Raw genomic sequence first — 22,128 nt, forward strand, 5'->3', positions numbered from 1 at the left:
TCAATATACAAAAACAAAAACATGTTACCAAACGATTCTTAGAATTAATGAGTATGTAACTAGTTAAGAAACTGTAGGTTAATCAAGTTCATCAAATGAAAATTTCATCGAAACTAATCAAAAATAGTAAATTCTCCTTAAACAAATTTTATTTCGGTAAAAACGATCGCAGGTAAGTCTCTTCTTGCACAAAGCTCTCGAGGGGCAATCTCTTGAAATTGCTTCATACGAACCTCTGTATATTAGTTAATTTCATTAAAACGACAAAATTTTATCTCCATTGCCATTTAATGCTAAAAAATACATAAATTAAAGTGAGAAAGCCATAATTAAATTATTCAAGATATTGTTACACATCCATTATTCATTCGAAAATTTCAAAATCGTAGATATATATAGACCAGCCAGCAATCAAAAAATTGTTTGGAAAGAGTGTCACAAGCGTCAATTAGAACATTTCGTCACAAATATCTCGCGTTCGAGATAAAATTATCTTATTGGCCTTACTACCACTTTCCTCCATCAATTTTCTTGCCATATTAATAAAACGAAGATAATGAAAACAGAACTTAGTTCCGCTGAATACGATACTCGAAAAATCTCATTAAGCAATTTTATAAATTCATGTTTATATTTTGCTGAATTGACGCTTTTATTAAAAGTAATGTGGAACAGTATTCTACGCGTATTTTAAACTTAATTGTCTACAATTCCGATCACTCTAATTACACACCAAGCGGATCCATTCCTGCGGCTTTAACCCCTTCGCAAAAAACGTGTTTTTTTTTTTTTTCAGTTGCGTAACAATACAACGAAGATTGGTCTTTGTTTGCCGTGGTTCAATTTTTTGGGTATTTCCGCCAGCTCAGATTCCAATTTCAAACCGAAAAGGTTTTTGCTTGATCTTAAAATAGTCTAGGATATTGCTTGGTTTATTATATAACATGGGACACTCCTGGTTAAAAAAAAAACACATCTCATAGTTCTAGGTACCAACTAACGTCAGTGAATTATTCTCGCTTACGTTCCGCTCAAATTACACTTTCAAAATTTAACCAAAATAATCGCACACGATCGCTATCTAGAAAACACACTTTTGGCTAATCTTAGGGTTCCAGTAAATTCTTAATTGTGCAATGTAAGTGAATGTAACAAGAGTATTTTGTTTGGAAAACAAAACTTGTATGGAAAACAGAGGAATTATCAGAATATTGCGCAATGCACTCATCTGAATTCGGTGATGTTGCTTGGTCTTGCACCTTAGCGCGGGTTCAAACATTTTATCAAAGATTACGCAAGGTTTAGATTATACGCCAACTGCGCAGTTATTTTTAAACACTAAAACTAAAAATCTTAGGAAAAGACACACCAAAAAATATAGACTTTTCTACACACAAAAACATCAAACGACAAGAAACCCAATTTAATCCAAGATAATAAGAATGACAATACCTACTTTTCAACTTCAAAAAAGCTGAAGGGACGGAAGAGAATGAGAGAAACAACCAATACGAGAAATCGAATGTATTTAAATAAACTTAAAATAGGTAAAACGACTTTTAAGATAGAAAATTCTCGATTTAAATCAAGTATGCCTTGGAAATTTGCAAAAAACTTATTTTTCTGTAAAGTAAACAATCTTTATGTGTCAAATATATCAAATTATTAAGAAAAATTGTTTAGAATCTACATCTAGGCCCCTTTAACACATTTCAAAAACCAACTATGATTTTATTTTTTTTTATGTTTATTTCACAAATCAAAGAATGTTTTTTTAACAGTTCTTTTATTATGAATAAGAAAATTTTACACTTGGATTTTTACTACTAAACAACTTTTTAACGTATTTGTTAGTAAAAAGCATACTATCTTGAATAGTAAATTAAAAATCTTAGTTAGCCGATGATTTTGAAATTTAGTGTAGGAGCCTAGACGTTGGTTCTAAACAACTTTTCTTAATAACTTTTTGTGGTATTTGTACATAAAAGGCACTTTACTCTACAAAAAAATAAGTTTTTTTTTTTAATTCCGAAAGCATACTTGATTTTTTAAAACCAAAAGTTATGTTAGTAATTAAAAAAATCAAAATTTAAATCAAATTTTTTTAATCTTTTACTAGAGTCGTTTCACCTATCCGGGGAGCACTATATCAAATATTTTATAATTAGTAATTACTATAAATATTTTGTTTTTGTTTAATGAGTTAAATAAAGTTCAGAATGCCTATTAGCCCGTTTACAAAACTTTACAGGAAATCTCGATTTAGAGGAAAAAGAACGCATTCTGTGATTAAAATAATTCCAAACACGAAATTATCAAAAACTTCCCAAATCAATATTTGATGTTACAATTTTGTTTACGGCTGTAAGGGCTTGTAGAGGCATAAAATATTTTTTGACAAACATGTTTACTGCCATAAATAAGATCAAAATATTTTAGAAGTGTCATTATCAAAATAATTTTATAATGTTTTTTTACGTTTTATAAGATTTCGATGAATAAAACCACACAAGGATTTTTTTATAACAAATTTAGTTGTTAAGTGTTGTTAAGCAATTTCGTTGTATTAAAAATAATAAAAATTTATCTTTTTAAAATTTATACATGTAGAAATCAGGATTTCACCAGTTTTCTGTAGAAATAGAAATTAGTCAGTAGAGAAGAGATAAGAAATAGAAGGGTTTGAGAATTTGAGATAAATCTCTTGAAATATTGAGTTATTCCAACCCGATACCGAGAGTCAGGTAGAAAGGAAGATTAATGATGAATGTGCTGAAATCGTGTAAGTCGTTGTGGGTGTAAGTTTGCAATAAGTGAGAATAAATGAGTAGTCGTCGATGTGGTCGTATCGGTCGAGTCATGAGAGCGTCTAATTGCAAGTAGATGGAAGTAAAGTAAGCGAATGAAGTGGTATATCGTCTGGCGTTATGGTTCTGGCGTGTTAAAATCGAAGACGGCGGTGATGGGCCGATGGGTTTGGTCTCGTGCAGAGTGTGAATCAAGTGGGGACTGTTTGGAGGAGGTCTCCAAAAACGCGGTCTGCGCGCGGGATCCTATTACTGATGACATGTAAAAGTGCAAAGTGGTTAGCGAGGAAGTGGTTGTCAATTTTCACAGAATGTGTGTTTTGCTTTGAAAATGATGACCTTCGGTCTGGCGAAGTGTACCATAACGGGCGTAGACGGTCACGGGCCGCGAGACGGTGGGACTCCTATTTTGCTAGTGGCGGGGGCGGCCACAGGCCATCTTCAGGCCAATCTCCAGATCGCAGCTGCACCCCCTGGTGGGGCAAGAGAGGGGAGCTGTCATTGGTCGCGCACCAACTCCGTCAAGTGCTGGCCGTCATATAGAGGGTAGCGGTTCGACTACTCACAGTGACCAGTCTAAGTGTACTCGGTGCAGACATGCTCGCGCTCCTCTGTCTTAGTGTGGTGCTGCTGGTGTGGTGGTTCTCGCGGCCGAAGAAGTCCCCGAGTACAATTCCGGGGCCGCGGCCCTGGCCCATCATCGGCAGCATGCACCTCTTAGGCCGGCATGAAACGCCATTTGAGGCCTTTACCGCCCTCAGTCAAGTCTACGGAGACATCTTCAGCATCCATCTCGGGTCGGCTTCATGTGTCGTCGTCAACAACTTCAAGCTAATCAAAGAGGTGCTCATTGCCAAAGGGGGAGACTTCGGCGGCCGTCCCGATTTCGCTCGCTTCCATAAGCTCTTCGGCGGAGATCGCAACAATTGTAAGTATTAAAAAACCCGGAAGCTTAATTAAAGACGCGAGATCGGTGCCGCCGGTGGGTTCGTCGCTTACGCGTTCGTTGATTTCTCCGATGCTCTCTTAAATAAATCCGAGCCTGAGCACGGAAAATTTCATCTACCGAAAAATATCCTGCTCGTTTATCTTTACCGTATAATCACTAATTACTGTAAAACCAAGAGTCCCGTTAAAACATCCAACATTCCGATGAAAAAGTTAGCAAAGAAATTGTATCCTACCGGCTGCAAAATTATATGCATTTCGAGGTTTAAGAGGTCATCACGTTGCGGTTTTTGTCGATTACGCTGCTTTAGAATTTACTTTCTATAATACCACCGCACCTGATTGCCCGATTCATTCATAAGACTGCTCCACTACACACTCGATTGCCGTGAACTTGAACTTGGGATTCTAATGAAATTGAAACTGATTGCCGCTAAAGTACCTCAATTATCATAGCATTACCATCGACGAAAAGTTCGAGATAAGCTCGTCGAACATCAGTTTGGCCGGCCAACGGTCCATTAATAATTTTAGTTAACGGTGTCCCGTCCTTGGCCCCCATCGGTTTTCTTTACTCGCGAATATTTGCATTTCCGCGTTTCAGCTACGATTTCGAGGCGGGTGGATGGATGGAGTTACACGAGTTGCGTTGTGGCGCAAGCCACAGGTGTGGGTCCACGCGCCTCAATGGGCATCAAGTGGTCTGGCGTGGTTTGACGCGTGCCGGGCATGATAGGCGAGCCGCAGCACGGCCTTGAGACTAGGCTGCGTTTTTTGCCCCCTAACCTGCATGTTTGTTTCAGCGCTCGCCCTGTGTGACTGGTCCTCGCTGCAGAAGACGCGCCGCAGCATCGCCCGCATTTATTGCTCGCCCAGATTCACTTCGCTCCAGTACGACAAAGTCAACAACGTCGGCGAGGAAGAGCTCAAGTCCTTCCTCCACGAACTAAACAAACTCCCCCACGGACAGCCCTGTAACGTCAAACCGGTCATCCTCATGGCCTGCGCTAACATGTTCACTCAGTATATGTGCTCTACAAGCTTCGCCTACGAAGATAAAGGCTTCCAAAAGATCGTACGATACTTTGATGAAATTTTTTGGGAGATCAATCAAGGGTATATCGTGGATTTCCTTCCATGGCTTCTCCCAGTCTACAACGGCCACATGAAGAAAATCTCCAACTGGGCCACGGAAATCCGACAGTTTATTTTGTCGAGAATCATTGACAAACATCGAGCGACCTTAGACACTAACTCCCCACCAAGAGACTTCACCGATGCTCTTTTGATGCACTTGGAAGAAGACCCAAATATGAATTGGCAACATATCATATTCGAATTGGAGGATTTCCTCGGGGGACACTCGGCCATCGGTAACTTGGTCATGGTAACTCTAGCCGCAGTCGTCGATCATCCGGAAGTCGCAAAACGTATTCAGACAGAAATCGACCAAGTAACCGGTGGTACTCGATGCCCAAACCTTTTCGACAAAGCAGCAATGCCCTACACGGAAGCCACCATCTTGGAAACACTCCGAACAGCTTCTTCGCCTATTGTACCACACGTCGCTAGCAAAGACACCGAAATCGATGGACACGAAGTCAGAAAAGGCACAATCGTATTCATTAACAACTACGAATTGAATCGTGGAGATGCTTATTGGGACGAACCTGGACTTTTCAAGCCTGAAAGATTCCTTTCGAGCACCGGCAATGTCGTCAAACCGGCACATTTCATTCCTTTTAGCACGGGAAAGAGGACATGCATTGGCCAAAGGCTTGTCAAATGTTTCAGCTTCATGGTTTTAGCGACACTTCTGCAGTATTATGACGTCAGTACAAATGAAAAACGCGTAAAGGTACAACCCGGTTGCGTTGCAGTCCCGCCTGATTGTTTCAAGTTAGTATTGACACCAAGAAAATAAACGATGTGTAGTCTTGAACCCGTGAGCGATTAAGCGATGCTTATCGGAGGGTATTTTGTAAGATTGCGGCTGTAATCACAGGTAGTTTGTTTGACAGTGGAGAGGGCGGGCGCCCTGCCGGAACTTATACGGCCACTAAAAGACGAGGCTTTAAGCCAAGCATCACCTTCATATTTTTTCTCATTTATTTTATTATCGTTATTTTATCACGCATTCATTGTATATATATCATTATGTGAATTTATTGTAAAGATGTTCTAATAATTTATCCTTAATTGTAGTCTCCCAGTTTTAAGTCCAATATAATGAGACTGAATAAAGTGTGTATTTTATTACATCGAGTTTTATTTTTCTTTTCCATCACTGATCTGTTTTCGCCAATTTCATTGACATGTTAACGCTCCAAACAAGGTCTCTTCAAGTACAGTTCGAGGTTAGATTTTATTAAATTTATTGCATTTAACAAATAATAAGGACTCATTCGTCATAACATGAGCCAAAAATAACACACACTACCGAGAGATATTTCACATGAAAGAGACATTTCTCAATTCTCAACAATAAGGTCAAAATGTAAAACTTCTCATAGAAAATGTGCCGCATTTCCCAACCGTAATATTATTGAAATAGTTAAATAATGCAGAAAACCTAGATGAGATTCAACATCATCGTAGCGTCTAAGCTAATTCTAATGCACATATTTATTTATCTGCAATTGCTAATTACTTCTATCTGAATGATTTCCTCAATTAATACGTTGGCAGTTTCTGGGATATCTAAGAAGAAAAAAGTGAAAATGTAACCTAATTCTGCTATACGAAGCTGTATTAATCTCTTGAGCAATCAACGCAATAGATTGGCATTCTTAATTCTAATCTCCCGATGAAAAAGCCGGAATTTTCCGTGAGACAAAAACTCACTGATGATAAACTAGTCGCAAATTAATATTTATGCTAGAAAATAAATTGTAATAAATAACAAATAATGAATAAATGAAACTGAGAATTCACGGTCACGCAATGCTTTGATTTTGAAATTTCAAAGCTGTTTTTATACCTATATCACTCCACTCACAACAATAAATTTATTAGCTTAGGTCTTGGTGATCGGTCGGTAATTGACTAATTGTTTGATTACTTCGCGGCCCGACCTGATTGATTTATATCTCGACAAACTCAATTGTTTTGCAGTGATGAGCTTTTGTTGAAGGTTTATGTTAAGTTCGTGAAATAATAAAAAAATTCCGAATAAACAAAATAACCTCAAGTGTAAGATCAGTGTTTCAATGTCAACGGCGAACTGGTATTATGTAACATTTAAGCACGTTATGTTGTTAGTATATAATAATAATTAGGTAAACGTGTTGAAAGTTTGATGTGAAGGCATGATCTTCATTTCCTCCAAAACAGAGATCACCACGTGTTTGAGAATAAATTAAACGTGCATTTTATATTCTCATCATCAAAATGCACTGCGGACTAAGCAGCAAACTTTCTTTGACATAATTCTCAAATATCTCGCACATTCGAATAAAACTCACGATTATATTATAATGTTATTTAATTTCAGTTACATATGTATATGTGATACCGCATTTTGTTTGTCCGTGGAATAAGTGGAACAATGCAAAGAAAGTGAAATTATCATTTTAGTTTCTATACCACCAGTATATACATATAATGTTTCATATCACAAGCGTTCAGCTTTATTTACTATCACTTTTTAAATTAGCTCCAGATTATATTTAAGTTCTCTGATACACTCTCTTTTACCGATTAAACAACACTTAGAAACCCACACAACGCTATTTAACACTCTAAATTTAACTACAAAAAAAATCGATATTTAACTTAAAAATTCCATGGCAATAGTTATCCCAGTCATTAATAGTTCTGTTTGAGACAACAATTGTAAATATTGTTGCATTTAAATTTGACAAATATTTGATAGCTAATGATAAAATTCATATTTATTTACTGAGGTGTACACAATCGGAGAGACATTAGTAACAAAAATCTGTAATCTGATTTAAGACAATTTCCGTTGTTATTTTGTTGGTATTGACGTCAAACAGATACAAATAAAAACAAAAAATTGAATAAACAAAACAATACTTTCATTTTGCATATGATTTTACCCAGACGTCAACTTTCTATTTTTCAATAACAATTTTTTATAATTATTTGAAAAAGTTACAATGTCAAAACAAATAGGTAATTCATGACAAATGACCAGTCTGTTAGAATTAGCAAAGTAATTGTTTTTTTTTTGCTGATGAATATTGTGTAAATAGTAAAACAACTAGACTTCGCATTTGCGAGGTATTACCCAAAAAAAATCAGTATAAGAAAGGGATAATTGTGGTATCCAGGTGTCCAGTTGTAAGGACCTAGATTCGGGCCGCTGATCTAAGATTCGAAGTGTCGTTTTGTTGGTTTATTTTTCAAGTTTACCCGAGGTCCAAAACATTCGAGCATTGTTGTTTAACGTGCATTGCGATAAGAATCAGAGTGTAATTAATGCTAGCCGCTATTTTTGGCTGAAATAAAAGCCGACAGTTTTTATGAGGTGCGGTATGACCTATATCGAGGAATTTCCTGCATCTGGTTATATGTTGACGTTTTTAATATGAGCCATCAAGCAACGGTTTTCTTGGAACAATTACATAATTGTGAAGAATCTGCCGTGTTATCAGTGGATGCCGGTCACATACACAGTTTTTTACGGGCTTTCATAAAAAGTTTAGTGAACAAGAAGTGCGAGTACAACACGCATGGTCTGGCTAACGCATCTACCAGCTCACCTTGCACTGACATTGAATAGAACAGGGCCGCTGTCTGCGCTCATGATCAGATTTATTACTTATTGTAGTTGATAGTGTTTTTCAGCTGCTCCTCCCTCTATGTAGGTCAGTGTGATGCATATCATACTGTTGGCCTTGATCGCCACTCGGAAGGATGCTACTGGAGCTGGAAGCTGAACCTGATACACAACCACTTGCATTTATCTTCACACTTCTGGCCTCTAGCCTCTAGCCTCTGGGTTAAACACACCAACTTTTAACTACTCTTTCAAATCCAGCTTTACACTTATGCCTATGCACACCGCGGAAATTGCAAAATTCAATTTCATCATATTTTTATAACAGCAAATGCCTGATGACTCGCCCATATCGTGACTTAAAACTTATCCTACCAGACGATACATCAACACAAAGAACTGAAAACGGCTTCAGGCAATTTGTGGCATTTGCACAAGATTACCGACTTTTCAAAATCTGAAGGGTGTCTGCTACACTTCAAATTCAAAACCAAAAAAAAAGACTTCACTTGATGTGCTATAATTTTTCTTTTTGTTTGATTTTTCTGTTCACATAAACCCCTTAACATTTATATGTTTGATAAATTAATAAAATAATTGAGTAACTCGAAAGCAGTCAGTACTTTATCAAATTTTATCACTATATAACTTTTTGTAAAGAATTTTCATTGAGTAAATAGCCTTATACCTACTCATATATTTTTAAAAAGTTTTGTTACATTCTATTTACATTTTTTCAGATATTAAAACATCGTTTAAAAAAGTAAAATTTGAACAATATATTTATTAATAATCAAGCGTCAGATTTCTAAATTTGTCTACCATCATAATACAATGCAATTTGCGTAAATTTTACAGAAGTTTCTTTTCAAATTCGTCAAATTTAAATTCCCCTTGAAATTCTTCCAGCTCGCCTGCTCTGTTTCTTTAGGTGAATCATTTGGGTCATTAAATGTCTCCTGTTCCTGACAGCTCAACTCACGTGTACTAATCTTTAATAAACTATCTTGTAAAATTGAAGATTTTCGACGGCAACGTTATGCAACCAACAATACTCACTTTGAAGATACAATTTAATTCTTCCAAGATGTTTATTGAAAAAAATATCTGTATAAAACATGCATTTTCTGTACAGTACATTTTAATAAAAATTATTAATTTTATGAAATAAATAATAACAAATGGTCAACAATGAACTAAGCTGTAACTTTCAATTTAAACGAAATGGCAAAATACGTTACAACTAGTGAAACCAAAGTAGCCAGAAGTTCACTCTTTAACCATGGTCCATTATAGGCACCTGGGTAGTTGATGACCACATCCGCCATTGAGGGAACCGCTGACAAGTCTTCTCCCGCTCTGAGGGCTTTGCGAGCCGCCGCAAAACCGTCTTCGTCCAAAACGCGCACTAATTTGTCGCCACTGCGAGCTGTTTTGGTGTCTTCAGTCCAACTAATCTGCAAGAAAACAATTACGACCTGTTGGACATATGTTGAAGAATTTACCTGATACTGGTTTGGCCCAACGACAGAAACTGGGACAATGTTGCCATTCACTTCGGCATACAAGGGTGGAACTTGTCCGTTGCTGCACTTTAGGGTAAAATCAGCAATGTATGCGATGTTAGTAACAATCGTAGCATCTTGCGTCGTGAAAGAAGTTGAGGTTATTTCGGGTTTAGTGCAAGAATCACCAAACACCGCGCTAAAGGCGAAAATACTTGCGATTAAAAATGAGCGAAACATTGTATTTACAGCTTCTTAATTAAAGAAGTTATGTTAAGTCACAAATTTGCTACTTTTCACTTCTGGAGGTAGCCACGTAGTGTTGTGCTTCTACGGAATGGAGCTGTCAAAGTGACATTTCACATTTGATGATTTGGAGCTAACGTGGCGCTACTATGTCTACGTCACTCCAAAAATAGGTTTCTGTAAAACGCGGGAGTTTAAAATTTGAATTGTATCCTCAATTGTTGTTGCAAATTAAATATAGTTTACATATTATTTATAAGTTTTTTCCTTGAACCAGTTTTAATTATAGTGTGAAAAATAATAATCTAACCGCAAACTGCGTCTATATATGTTGATAAGTTGTAATAGGAAATAATAATTAAAATGTAAGCCGCAAAAGTGATTATTAAACGATAGAACCATTGTGACTAATTAGTAGAAAGTCTAAAGTTTCCGTTTTACGAATTGTGTGAGGTGTTTGTGAAATAGTAATTTAGTCGGTTTTTCGGTGAAAGAGAATAGTTTGATGAAGTTTCAAGATCTTGTTAAAAATCGCGTCAGCTTATAAATAGTAATAAAACATGCTGTTTTCAGTTATTAATGAGACAGTGGTGTAGTCAAGTTAGCGGAATAATTATTGTAATTTAACGAATTTATATCAGTTTCTTAATATTGAGGATCTTCAAGGATTTTGTTATTTATGCGAGCGTGTCACGGTAAACCAGATAGGTAAGAATTTTCGTCTCGAATCAAAACAGTGATCAACTTAAATTCATAACGAATTTGTTAAATGCAGCCTGTGGTAAACAATAATTGAAGAGTATAATATTTTATGAAACAAGTTATAGTGACGCCAATGACTGCTGGTAAATCCAGTGTTATTTACATACATCTTAACTAAAAAGAAAGAAAAAGACGCAGAATAGTTTCTGAACCTGAGGAATAACAATGTCAGTGTTTTGAAGTTCTTCACAATGACAACAAAACCGATACTTAACTGTTTTATATTGTTAATTGTTTGTGGCTCTTCTGCGTTTGCGCAAGGTAAGTGCAAAAATTAAACTACTTTTTGATTTATATCGACAAGTTCCTCGTTCGATCTCAAGGATAGCATGTCAACGCACAATTGTCACATTCATATATAAAAACTTTTTCTTTTCATATTTTCACCAGAGACCTTTAAACGCGTTCACCTTTGTCTTTTCAGACTGTAAAAAATTATTCGAACAATAAAAAAAAACAAAACAAGCTGTTTTATTCCGTAGAATTTAAACGAAATCTAATTACCGTAATAAGCAGTACAGTCATTAATTTTCTATTAATATTTTAAACTAGACCTAAATAACATAACATATCATTTCTTCGTAAACTTAGGTTTTATCTAATGATCACGGTTTTAATTAATATTAATACAAATTATTTTTTTAGTGGGAGATGGCTGCGTAGTAAAATCCACAGGCGTCCGAGGGGTTTGCAAGATATCCTCAAATTGTCCCATTGTCGAAGAACAAGCACAGAATGGAATAAGTCCAACAATATGTGGTTACTACCAACTAACAGTTCCGATAGTCTGTTGCGAAGACAGCCCCTTCGTCCAACCAAACGATGATACGTTACTGAATCCAGAACCCAATCTGAATAACCAGGAACCAAATTACTCCAACAGCCGGGAACCAAGTTATTCCAATCACCGAGAACCGAGTTACTCCAACAACCGGGAACCGAGTTATTCCAACAACCGAGAGCCAAGTTACTCCAACTCCAACAACCGGCGACCAAATCCCTCCTTAAACCGAGAACCGAACCCCAACGTATTTCCAGCCGGTGAACCCGATGCTGTGGTATACCCTTCTGACTCGGACAATCAGCCCTCGCGGCCCCAAGTGACTCATACAAGTAAAAGCGAGCAAAGTATGTCTACAAGCAATCGGGACTTCACTTGTTAATAGCTTCGATTTTAGAGTGTCAAGAGTACAGTAAAGCTGTAACTGGTGTCGTTCAGGCAATTCCTTTAGTGACTAATACTGAGGCAGTTAGCTTCAGCTTTGTCAAGTGTGACTACAATGGAGTGGCGTTGATCGTCGGGGGCAAGCCTGCCTCTGCTGGGGAATTCCCATTTATGGTAATTAATTGCTTATTGTTTCCAGCTCTAATGTGATTTTTAGGCGGCCATTGGCTTTTACGTAGATAACAAAATCGAGTGGCGATGTGGGGGCACACTAATCAGTGAGGAGTATATTTTAACCGCCGCCCACTGTACTTACACCCGCGATGGGTAAAAATCTGCATTCGTTGACCTCTCACATATTATCAAAACAATTTCAGGGACACGCCGAAGATTGTTCGATTGGGAGACCTTGACTTATCTCGCGATGATGATGGCTCAATTTACGCCGATTACAATATAAGGAACATTGTAGTCCATCCTCGGTACCGCTACCCCCTCAAATACAACGACATTGCCCTCATCCAACTCTCAACAACAGTCAGATTTACAAAATTCATACGACCTGCTTGTCTTTACACCAAATCACAAGTGGAGCTACCACAAGCAGTGGCAACCGGTTGGGGCAAAACTGATTATGCCGCTGCTGAAATTAGTGAAAAGTTGATGAAAGTCTCGCTAAATATTTACAGTAATGAACGATGTGCTCAGACGTACCAAACAAGCAAACATTTACCACAAGGGATCAAATCTAACATGATTTGTGCAGGGGAGTTGAGGGGGGGCATGGACACGTGTCAAGGGGACTCTGGAGGGCCCTTGCTTATCACGAAAAAGGGCAACCAATGCAAGTTCTACGTCATCGGAGTCACTTCATTCGGAAAATCCTGTGGACAGGCCAACACGCCCGCTATTTACACCAGAGTCTCAGAATACGTGCCATGGATCGAAAAAACCATCTGGTAAAAATCACACTCTTAATGACATTGTTTATTTTATCATTCACATACAATACGTATTAGAAAATTTTATAATTTCAAGTACTGTATAAAAGAAGAATAAAGTTGTACTTAAACGTATTAGCTGTTCCGTGAAAATGACTAGAAATCATGGCCATTCATCCACATCCTCATCGTGAATTGTGTGCCAGGTTAAGCCATCGCCTACTGGTTCGTGAGCTGATGGCAAGAGAACATGCTGGAGGAAAGTACTGAAAGTGGGAGTAAATGGACGATCCTCAATTGTTACGTACTTACCGCCCCTGGACCAGGCCTAGAAAAATTCGCCAGTTTTTTTTAGTCCCGAAATTGTACGGATTTGTATAAATACGTCCCAGTTCTGATAATCTTTGGGTCTCTGCTTTGTTTATATTTGCCTCTATGCTGGTTTCGCCGCGCCCGATCAGTTGGCTGTGCCACAGTGACAGCACCCCAAGGGCAACAAACACACCTACCAAAAGTCAAAGTTGATACATTTACAGGCCAACTTGACAAAACTAAGTTGTATATTTTCCTTACACTTTTCAAACTTTATTTAAATCATAAACAAATAATAAAATATCAGTCTTCACATTATTTTAATCATTTAAACCACATTTTTGAAATTATGACTCAGTGGCGTACCAATACCGACACGGGACAGGGTTTCAGTCATTCGCGGGCTCATCTACTCTGATTACTTCATTACAAGAAAAATTCTATTTTATTATTATTCATTTATAAACTTTTTAACATAAAAACAGGACAGTTTCGGAATAATTCGTAATTAAGGTGATCAGAAAATTTAAAATCCGGACATAAATAGAAATAATTATAATAATTTTATTATAAAACACAAAATAAAAAAAATATATTGGTCTTACAAATGCAACTGTATAAAAATTTAAATATAATAAGACTACAAGATGCAAAATATTGAGAACAAAAAACAAAAAAAAACAATTTTTGGACCCTAATCTAACATTTAACATATTAATTTATTGTTTTATGTTAATTTCAATTTTTTTTGTAGGAATTACTTTAAGTTCCTTTATTCTCCGCGAACATTTTTTTAAATTCCTTGCAACCTAAATTAATACTTAATGTGATCAGTATAAGTGATTTTTAAGTGTTTCTACTATCACTAAGGACCAAACACAATGACATTTAACTAACATACTAGAAAACTTTTTAACATGAAAGTACTTTATTTTTGCTGCAAAGGAAAATCTCAAAAACGGCACACTTAGGTCTCTTTGTCCTTAATTCGGAACAAATCAGGACATAAACAGGACAAGGCAATAAAAACCTGTCAAAAAAAGCAAATTTCCTTTATTAATTGCAATATGCAAAAAACCGGCAGCAAAGAATCAAGTGGCAAAATTATGACTCTGAAGTTCGTCCAATTTGTAGAAATTAAGTTTGTCTCATATTTGTGAATAAAATTTAAATTTCGGTGATTTCGTGAGTTTTAGAACGCGTCTTTTGAAAAATATAATATTTACCTATACTAGATACTTTTCATTATCTTTCAAGCTTGATAAAAAACACTCCTTATTTGTAGGGTTTTAAAGCCCAGAACTTTTAACTAAAATTTCACATTACAAAATTTAATTAATACTAAGAATTGACCACTATTTACATTTTCTAAAAGGTGATACATATTTTGAGTGAATAGCAATCAAACTAACGATTTTTTGCTCTGATGAGTACGGTTTTTCAAGTATAAATTGGTCTCTAGAGTCAATCTATTGTCCACACTCTGTATGAGATTCCTCAAAAATAACAGTTTTTTAAACAACTAAACTCTCTTTACTTAAAAAAAAACTGAATTCAAAACCCACTGTTATGACTGTATCAGCGACGTCACGATATTTGGAAAGAAAAAATTAAAGAATACAAACCGCTGTTTATTAGTGCCATGTAGATGATAGCCCTCCTCTTCCAGGGGTTATTTGGTTCGTATATTTCGTTAAATTCATCGTCTGCTATTGGAGTATCAATGTAAAGAACATCAGTCTATGAAAAATAAACGTAATTATAATATGGGCTAAGGGATGTGAATTTACCACTGGAATAAGAGCACCTGTTTTATTAAATTTGACAGGATGGCCCTCTAATTCAGGTTCTCCTGAATCGTCCCCTGTTAACATAATAGCGGAATATGCAATATCAAAACCACAAATTATCACAAAAAGGACTCCCACAACCATATACACCATATACATAAAAAAATAGCGATGGTTCTTATAACCGACACAATTATTTAACCATGCTGTAACGATAATTAAGAAAATCAATCACCTTCTAGAATTTAGTTTGACTGTTTCAAAGGATACGGCAATGGTGATCCATTTTTAGAATGCATCTGTTACAAACTGAGCAATGGTGTGTTCTTGGGGGTTTGGGTGCAATGCATTTTTTGCATATACTAACTGCCTCAGTTATCAGTTCTCCCTGAAACGTTAAATTAGCCAAAAATTTCAAAATGAAGAAATGGAAACCTGAGGCGGGTAACCAGGTGGGGTAATAACAGCCATGTAGTAGTGGAATGATATATTAAGGAGCAACCAGTGTCCTATAATGACTAGAATAACACACAAATAAGGGTTGCGTTGCCACCAATATGGAAGACCTATCCAATATGCAATAAAAACAACTGAACTGGTCAACCCTATTACAGCCACGACAAATAACTACAAGGCATTGCAAATGACTTTAATATAACTTGTGGTGACTTACCGGTCCTATAGCATATGTAAAGTTATCTACAAACCAAAACATTGGTTCCATACACACATCGGCAGCATAACTTTGATCCATAAAGTGATTGTAAGTTAAGGAACGGAATGTAATTCGACATTTTTGGAAAAAAGACTTGGAGAGGTAACTAAAATAGCATAGCACAAGTGGAAGTTTTAACCCCTTTTTATACTTACTAAAGTGACTTGGGTAATCTTTGGAATTGCCAGTGGATTGTGGTCATTGTTCGAGGTTATGTCTGTGTCATAAAACAGTTTTATCCATATTTTTCTCAAAACAGATTAGTCGAGCTGTTTGGCCAAAAATTTGAATTGAAAAAACACAAGCTGAAATATCTGTCACCAACTACATAAACAACATAATTACCTTTGTGTGTCAATTAGTAATACTGAATGAATTCACATTGTCAGGTAAGATTAATTCAATCCATTAAAGTAATTTTTGTACTAAAACATATGTAATTCATTTAGAAAAGCAACAGAATAAATTATTGTAAAATATGTGTTTTGTTTCCCAAAACAAGAAGGGGTTAAATATTGTCACTTATTACGTATCAAAGATGGCGCAGTTGACAGTGCGGCAATTTCAAAATTCAAACAATTCAATATTTAAATTTCTTAATAATGAAAAATTGTGTTTAATGTAATTTGATAAGTAGGAATGGTTGCCTAAAGTGTTTAATAAACTTCAGTTCACCTTTTAATAAGATTATGAAGGTCAGGGCTTTCCTATGACGTTGCGGCCGCTGGCCATCGCAAAACCCGAATACAGTTTTACCTGTTGCCTCTTCAGCAAACTTTGTGCTTTATACTTGTTCCTCGTTTCATTATAATAGAATCATCGGTTTCATACACATAACGGGAATGTTGGCCGATTTACATTTATCTGTAAACTGATAAAACACGTATTTTCCATACATTTTGTGGACGCTATCTCGAACATAAACAAGTATCTGAAGACAGGGTCAACTTTTAGTGTGGCATTGTGATGATCAAAGAAATGTTGCTGTGTTTTCTACTGGGTAAGTAATAACTGATTTTAAAGTTTAAACTCAAAAAAAAATCAGATTCACAAAGAAATATCTACCGATATTATGCAAATTACCAATTATTGTGTAGGAATAAAATAATGAGCTTTATTTGCATTTTGCTCATCGTTTTATTTATGCTGACCCTCAAGATACCTGAATTATATTAATAAAAAGTTGCGATTAACTTTTTTTGCAGGATTAGTGTGCCTCTCGACAATTTCTGCCACAGGTTCCGATGAGGAAGCCGATGCTTATTTTCCTGCAAGCGAATGGTCTGATACTTTTGATTGGAAACTGCTCAAGGTACATTTTCCAAAATTTCTTTAAAGAGGAAATCTCCCATATCTTCCGTTTGTTGATATATATTTGAAAATTGCCAACGACGTCATGTCTTGAAAATGAAGAATACATCAGATATGACAAAGCAGAAATTCATTTTTAATTCAGAAATAATAATAAAGCTCACTTACTAATACACTTCACATAGTTCTTTTATGTGTTTAATTTAATTCCAACTAAAACTAATTGCGTCATAATTGAATAACATTGTTAGATCTATTAGTTTATTATTTATTACACATTATTACGTATAAACCACATGCCGTGCAACTAAAGTTTTATTTATAGTTGTTTAGACTTTCTTGTTTAATTGTGGCAACATTTGTTATTATGTTTACTCGACAAACTATCATCCTACTTCATTTCCACTTTAAATTTTATGTCTTGTATTGTTATTGCAAATAAAGGGGGTCATATACCCAATCTAATTACATTTAAAAGATAATGCATACTGATTCAATTGTATTAAAATGTCGCATTTTGTTATTAAAAAATTTCTATTGTTAGCTCAATGTAAAACAAATTTTTCTGAAGTCACAGGTTTAGAATTTTATTATATTTATCGACTGTTGTCTTTGCTTGTTTTGTTGAATAATATAAATATGCTGACATTACACCAGAGTTTTTGCAAAATAATTATTATTACCTTATTATTTATTACCTGTTGTGTTTATTCCTATTAAAATACCGTTTATTGAACTTTGGTTGTATTAGGTGTCAATATTGACAATAACAGGAAAACAAAATTTAAATGTCCAATGTAGTAGTAATTTAGTTTCGTTGCGGAAATTACACAAATATTTGATAAATAAATAATCCAGTAATTTCGTCATATTAGTGATGACTAACAAATTCAATTGTAAATTCACAAGCAATGTTTTTAAATATGCTTTTAGGCGTTTTCCACCCCCAACAGCCGCAATGTCTTGATATCACCTATAGGCCTGAAAGTAGTGTTAGCACTGCTATATGAAGGTTCCGGTGGGCTTACGGAAAAAGAGTTTCAAAATGTTTTGCAATTTCCTATCGAAAAGTCAAAAATGAGAGAACAATTTAAAAATATTTCTAAAGCGTTACAGGTACTTTTGACTTATTTGTTGATTTGTGACAAAGCGAATATTTTAGCCAAGTGAACGAAGTCAGTATATTTTAAATTTAGGGACTCGAATTTTCTTAGACTCTCGGATAACACCGCAGCAGAATTTTGCTGCGAAGGCATTAGATGGTTATAGAACAGATATAGAACCAACAAATTATTCTCAACCCATTGAAGCTAGTCAAACGATCAACTCTTGGATTGATAAGTTAACTAATGGAAAAGTTTCTCGTTTAGTAGCGCCAGGTATTTTGAAATGTGTGTTAAATCAAAAGTAATTTGTGGCTTTAGGTGATCTTGAAGATGCGATTATGATTATCGCTAATGCCATTTATTTCAAGGGTACTTGGCGCCATCAGTTTCCCAAAAATAACACAGCTATTGGTGGTTTTTACGTATCTCCTACTGAGATAGTAACTGTACCTTATATGACAACGATTGATGCTTTTTACTACTTTGAATCAAACGAGTTAGATGCCAAAATTCTAAGACTGCCATACAAGGTATTTTTTGGTTTCATTTGAGCCAAAATTTTTGTCACGGCTGTTGTAGGGACAAAACTACGCTCTTTTTATTGTACTGCCAAACTCCAAAGCAGGACTTTCAGAACTTATGAAAAAAGTTAACTTACACGTCCTTAAAAAACAACTCTACATGTTAGACAAAGTACCAGTTGAAGTCCGGTTGCCAAAATTCAAATTCAACTTCCAAGCAAGATTTATGAAAATATTGCAAGATGTGAGTGACCCCTAACTCCATATTGTTATAAACAAATTCCAATTGTAGTTCGGTTTGACACAAATGTTCCAAAACACAGCAAGTTTCCCTGGAATTGCTCGGGGAAACATTCCGCATTTGTTGCGCATGTTGGTGGTTTCTGACATTATTCAAAAATCTGGAATTGAACTTGATGAAGAGGGAAGTGTTGTATATGCAGCCACACGTGAGTATTTTAAAATAAATGATTCCATCAGGTTTAGATTTTTTTGCAGATGTCCAAGTAGGAAATAAATTTGCGGAAGTTGATTATGTATTCAATGCTACACACCCTTTTATGTTCTTTTTGGAGGAGCAGACAAGTGGCACAATTTTATTTGTTGGAAAAGTTGAAAACCCTTTGGAAACCAATGCTGTACCTTTACCACCCAGATTTGGTACCAACCAAGGTAAGAGAGCTAAGGCACGTGGGAGATCTGCTTGCCGCTGTGGCTGTAATCCTTGCAACAAAACACTAGAACACAATTAAAACACACTTGACACTTTTTGTACATATTTTAGTTTTATTATATAAACACATAGGTACTAGGGAATAAAAAATTATTACTTTTGTTAATATTGCTTTAATCCTCTTCCTCATTAGACATGGTGTTGGTTAATTATAATTAGAGTTTGAATTTAAATTAGTTGGTAGAGAATCTGAAATCATGAAAATGACATAATTGCTTGGGTAAAAGAACTGCAGTGCATCTATAATTTTTTCTTGACAAATTTGAAATCAGAACTTATTATGGGGAATACAGAATGACGCTCATAACTTGTTCGTGGAGTAACACGGGGATTTCCAAGGTCGTATTATGATTGCGCCTTCATACGGATTGTGGCCACCAGTTAGTCTCTTGATTATAAACGAGTTATTCTTCTTACAAATGCACTCACTCTATAGTAAAAGTTAGTTCATTAATCGCAAAGCTTAACTCTAGTGCAAACCAAACAATTGACATGGGTTTCGTTAAGAACTGCAACACGTTCAATCTTTTCCTTATGTTTCTCGCAGGTAATCTTTCATTTTTCTAATTATCACACTTCCGCATCATTTTGATTGCTGTAAACATTTAATTAGCACAGCTCTATACAAAAATTTGTTATATCCGAATCGGTGATTGCTTTCCTAATTTTAGAGCAGTAATCCTTGAAAAAATTCCATTTGATTGATTTTTTCTTTTAGGTTTTGAATCGACTTTGTCTGCTAGTCCAAATTTGCAACCTGCAAATCCAGAAAGGGACGCTGTAATTAGGAGGTTTAATTATTTTGATTTAGAGTTATTAAAAGTAACATTCCTTTAACTAAAAACTATTAGAAACTCATTATGTTAATTATAGGAATTTAGTGAATCGCCTGGAAACGTATTCATATCACCTGCCAGTATCAAAACAACGTTAGCTCTAATTTTAGAAGGAGCTAAAGGACAGAGTGCTCGAGAAATTGGAAATGCATTAAGAATAGACGATATTGAACAAAAGGAAATTCGTGAGATTTTAAACAGACTGTTGTTTGATTTAAAAGTATGACAAACTACTAAATAATCAAAAATAACGAATTATTCTAGGATAGTACCGGTAATACTGTTTTGGAGTCGGCCAGTTCTATCTTTGTTTCAAACAAATACAATGTGGTTCCTGAATTTGAGAAAAAAGTGATTACGTATTATAATGGTATGGTTAAACATCTTGACTTTTCACATCCGAATTTAGCAGCAAAAATAATCAATTCGTGGGTCTCCAACGCAACTCATGGTTTGATCGATCAAATTGTGGGAAATCGTAAGTATAGCAATTTTCCAGAAAATCGAAAAACGCATTCTTCCAGAAAACTTAAATCCTGATACCGCGTTGTTGCTAACCAACGCGTTGTATTTTAAGGGAAAATGGAAAACTGAATTCAATCCAAACGGTACCAAAGAAAAATGTTTCTATTCACCAACGCGTAATTGTGTGAGCACTCCTCTAATGCATATCTCTAGTACCTTCAATTATAATTTTAACATTGACTTGAATGCACATGCCATAGAACTGCCGTACCAGGTGATAATTGACAACACCTAATTATTCGACGATTTTTACATTCTTTCGTAGGATGACAAATACGCTATGTTAATTTTATTCCCAACTAATGGTAACAATGTCAGGACTTTGGCACGGGATATGCAACATGCTCAATTACACATGGTTATAGACGCTCTTAAACCAACCGATTTAATTCTAGAAATTCCCAAATTCGAGATCGATTATGAGACTGACTTGCTCAGTTTTTTGAGACCAGTGAGATCAACATTTTTCTCATTTTTTTAATAACTTAACTTTTAAATTGTAGTTGAAAATCCAGGAAATTTTCCAAGCAAACGCTAACTTGACCGGCATGGTTGGTCAAGAGAAAGTCAAAATCAGTAACATAGTGCACAAGACTAAAGTTGAAGTCAACGAGCAGGGCACTAGGGCCGCCGCTGTCACCACTGCTGTTGTCATTCCTTTAATGGGCTCCACAGCACAAAGAATAACAGTGGACCAACCGTTCATTTTCTTCGTTTATCATAGAGAATCAAGAAATATTATTTTTGAGGGACTTTTCGTCGAACCTGTCTCACCAAAGACTGTTCCAAATACTAATCGCTATTACTCGCAAGTGCCACAAAGGAGTGGTGTCAACTACCAACGACGGGATTTTCAGTATCAAAGATCTAACAATCGCTATCAATAATTAAAAGACTTATGGCGGAAATTGTCTGGCTGCGCAATACTCTAAATGAGATTGAATTTTTTGTTTTTATTTTTAATACACGATTCCTACATAGCATTCTTATCATTTCAAGTGCCTCGAGTTTAGACAATATGGCATCGGATTGTTGATAAGCAGCCTTCTTCCAGTGTTTATCAAAGGTTGACGAACCGTCAACACAGTTAAGAGAAACACTCCGTAACAATTCATGGTCAAAGGCTACTGAATGTCCTTGTGAAGTGAGGTCAATCAGGTA

The 22,128-nt window shown here is 35.7% G+C and overlaps 5 protein-coding genes across 6 annotated transcripts; 3 read left to right on the forward strand and 2 right to left on the reverse strand.

Annotated features, from left to right (window-relative positions):
• Nucleotides 1–3,358: 3,358 nt before the first annotated feature.
• LOC123006167 (cytochrome P450 307a1-like) lies at nt 3,359–6,014 on the forward strand. The gene is made up of 2 exons (XM_044400439.1): nt 3,359–3,735; nt 4,559–6,014. Exons 1-2 carry the CDS (start codon nt 3,405–3,407, stop codon nt 5,677–5,679), a joined length of 1,452 nt encoding a protein of 483 aa, XP_044256374.1. The 5' UTR covers nt 3,359–3,404; the 3' UTR covers nt 5,680–6,014.
• A 3,557-nt stretch (nt 6,015–9,571) lies between these two features.
• LOC123006714 (translocon-associated protein subunit delta-like) lies at nt 9,572–10,370 on the reverse strand. The gene is made up of 2 exons (XM_044401399.1): nt 10,005–10,370; nt 9,572–9,956 (listed from the first exon to the last, which is right to left on the reverse strand). The coding sequence occupies exons 1-2, from the start codon at nt 10,242–10,244 to the stop codon at nt 9,696–9,698; spliced, it is 501 nt and encodes a 166-aa protein (XP_044257334.1). The 5' UTR covers nt 10,245–10,370; the 3' UTR covers nt 9,572–9,695.
• Nucleotides 10,371–10,622: 252 nt separating this feature from the next.
• Nucleotides 10,623–13,253, forward strand: LOC123006711 (serine protease snake-like). Of its 2 annotated transcripts, none has more exons than XM_044401393.1 (6): nt 10,623–10,958; nt 11,026–11,273; nt 11,658–12,140; nt 12,191–12,351; nt 12,395–12,504; nt 12,555–13,253. In XM_044401393.1, exons 2-6 carry the CDS (start codon nt 11,204–11,206, stop codon nt 13,138–13,140), a joined length of 1,410 nt encoding a protein of 469 aa, XP_044257328.1. In that variant the 5' UTR covers nt 10,623–10,958; nt 11,026–11,203; the 3' UTR covers nt 13,141–13,253. The 2 variants fall into 2 exon arrangements, with proteins under 2 accessions (XP_044257328.1, XP_044257329.1); XM_044401394.1 differs by having other exon boundaries at nt 11,072–11,273.
• Nucleotides 13,150–17,524, reverse strand: LOC123006712 (palmitoyltransferase ZDHHC16). Its single transcript, XM_044401396.1, is given in 11 exon segments — nt 13,150–13,384; nt 13,431–13,623; nt 15,056–15,152; nt 15,155–15,426; nt 15,491–15,608; nt 15,656–15,847; nt 15,894–16,041; nt 16,091–16,204; nt 16,281–16,360; nt 16,611–17,335; nt 17,415–17,524. Coding segments are annotated over 8 exon segments (1,170 nt in total). The 5' UTR covers nt 16,138–16,204; nt 16,281–16,360; nt 16,611–17,335; nt 17,415–17,524; the 3' UTR covers nt 13,150–13,281.
• LOC123006710 lies at nt 16,660–21,947 on the forward strand. The gene is made up of 14 exons (XM_044401392.1): nt 16,660–16,935; nt 17,141–17,247; nt 18,180–18,362; nt 18,409–18,625; nt 18,671–18,882; nt 18,932–19,117; nt 19,166–19,322; nt 19,372–19,545; nt 20,325–20,428; nt 20,480–20,662; nt 20,707–20,920; nt 20,967–21,181; nt 21,233–21,418; nt 21,471–21,947. The coding sequence occupies exons 1-14, from the start codon at nt 16,902–16,904 to the stop codon at nt 21,852–21,854; spliced, it is 2,556 nt and encodes an 851-aa protein (XP_044257327.1). The 5' UTR covers nt 16,660–16,901; the 3' UTR covers nt 21,855–21,947.
• The last annotated feature ends 181 nt before the right edge of the window (nt 21,948–22,128 follow it).

The sequence above is a fragment of the Tribolium madens genome, unplaced genomic scaffold (assembly GCF_015345945.1).
Source record: "Tribolium madens isolate multiple individuals breed KSU strain unplaced genomic scaffold, Tmad_KSU_1.1 Scaffold_2;HRSCAF=44;Tcas5.2_LGX, whole genome shotgun sequence".
NCBI lineage: Eukaryota > Metazoa > Arthropoda > Insecta > Coleoptera > Tenebrionidae > Tribolium > Tribolium madens.